Source organism: Octodon degus, unplaced genomic scaffold (genome assembly GCF_000260255.1).
Source record: "Octodon degus isolate 3935 unplaced genomic scaffold, OctDeg1.0 scaffold00117, whole genome shotgun sequence".
NCBI classification, from domain to species: Eukaryota; Metazoa; Chordata; class Mammalia; order Rodentia; family Octodontidae; genus Octodon; species Octodon degus.
Window position 1 is genome coordinate 60258 of NW_004524693.1, and position 1506 is coordinate 61763.

General features: G+C 51.8%; 1 protein-coding gene across 1 annotated transcript in view; it reads left to right on the forward strand.

The window, feature by feature from the left end:
- The window catches only part of LOC101561175 (FACT complex subunit SSRP1), a 9704-nt gene that overhangs the window by 2220 nt on the left and 5978 nt on the right, over positions 1 to 1506 (forward strand). Inside the window, exon 3 of the mRNA XM_004640048.2 lies at positions 1308 to 1358. Coding sequence (XP_004640105.2) covers positions 1308 to 1358 — 51 coding nt within the window. The remainder of the gene's footprint in view (positions 1 to 1307; positions 1359 to 1506) is intronic.

The following is a 1506-nucleotide window of genomic DNA, read 5'->3' on the forward strand; positions in this document are numbered from 1 at the left end:
GTGTCCCAACCCCTCCGGATCCTTCTGTGGGCTTCCCTGAACCTGGAGACCCTCTCTGGGCCCTACCCTGCAGCCCGCACTCGCCCCTCCTCCACTTCCCGAAATTCCAGGCCCTGAGCTCCCTGGCCCCCAGCCTCCTGAGGAGCTAGTTCTTTGACAGCTTATCTCATTGCTTTCCCTGCCATGGTTAGCAATTCACTCACTTCTGTCTGCCTTTGGGCAAGCAGATTCCTGGAGGGTCTGTGAGGCCACTGCCCCACCCAGTGCTCCAGGAAAAGCAGCTTTTCCACAGTACACCCAATTGTTCCTTTAGGCTCACTGCTCTCCAAGTCAGCACTGTGACGACCCGAGGAAGGAGTGTTGGGACCCATTGTATAGCACGTTCCACTTTCTGTGGTGTCAGTGTTTTCACCAGGACTACTTGGAAGCTGTCATGTGAGGCCCCTGGAAATGGAGGACAGAAGAGCTACACACATTATTCCTTTTGGAAGAGACCTCAGCAGCTGCCAACACAACCTCATCTACAGAGGCCAGAGAAGGGGCAGAGGCCCTTGGCCCATGGTGGCAATCCATAGCTCTCTATGCTTCTCACATCTCTTGAGGGTTCTGTGGGTTTGTACCCCGTGGGATGCTTCTTTTCCCCTCCTCATCCATCCCTTGCCTCTCGTGTGTATCAGCAGAGCTGGCTCATTTTCAGCTACAGATTGGAGCCGTACCTTAGATGAGAGGGGATGCATGAACGTGTTGAGCGTGTGTGGAGCATGAAAGAGTGGGCCTTCACTTGTCTGGAAGACACTGCCAATGGGGCTTGCAACACAAAAGTCGTTTGCTGTTACCAGTGAAGAGAACTATATTTCATGCTGTTGATAGAGGGGGAAACATCTCTCCAGCTGAAAGCTTTCTGGGATGAGCTGGGGTGCTCTCAAGTGAAGTATGAGTTTTAGGAACCATGAAGGTGAAGATCAGGATCTCTTTATTGATGGAAGGAAAGCTTCTGTCTGAGAGAGGGACAGAAGGGGATGCCAGTGGCTTGCCCAGGAACCTACCTCTTCTAGGGATTTTTAGAGAACAAAACCATGCATGAGTGGAGGCTGGTGCAAGGTGTTCCCACAGGACCTCACTAGATGGGCACAAGGGGGGGACAAAACTATGGCCCACCGATGTAATGACAAGTAGAATCACTCAGGTCAAATTGATTCAATCAGGATGGAATGGCAAAGCATGTCCCAAAGGAAGCTCTGCCTGAATGCAGAACAGGGGTTGTGCTGAAAGAGGTTGGCCTAGTGACTCTCCCTGCCTTTTCCAAGGTGATTGATACCTACGTAGAATCTCCATCCCTGATGAGCATCACCAGGGAGGTGAGAGAGTTCATTCTGTTAGTCATTTTCCTTGAAGTCTAGCCCACAGCAGAAGCGCCTGTCTCCCCCACGGTTGCACGATGTCTTGTCCTCCATGCTCCGTCCTTGGAGGGCCCAGGCCTGTCTGACTGCCTATATATATATATAT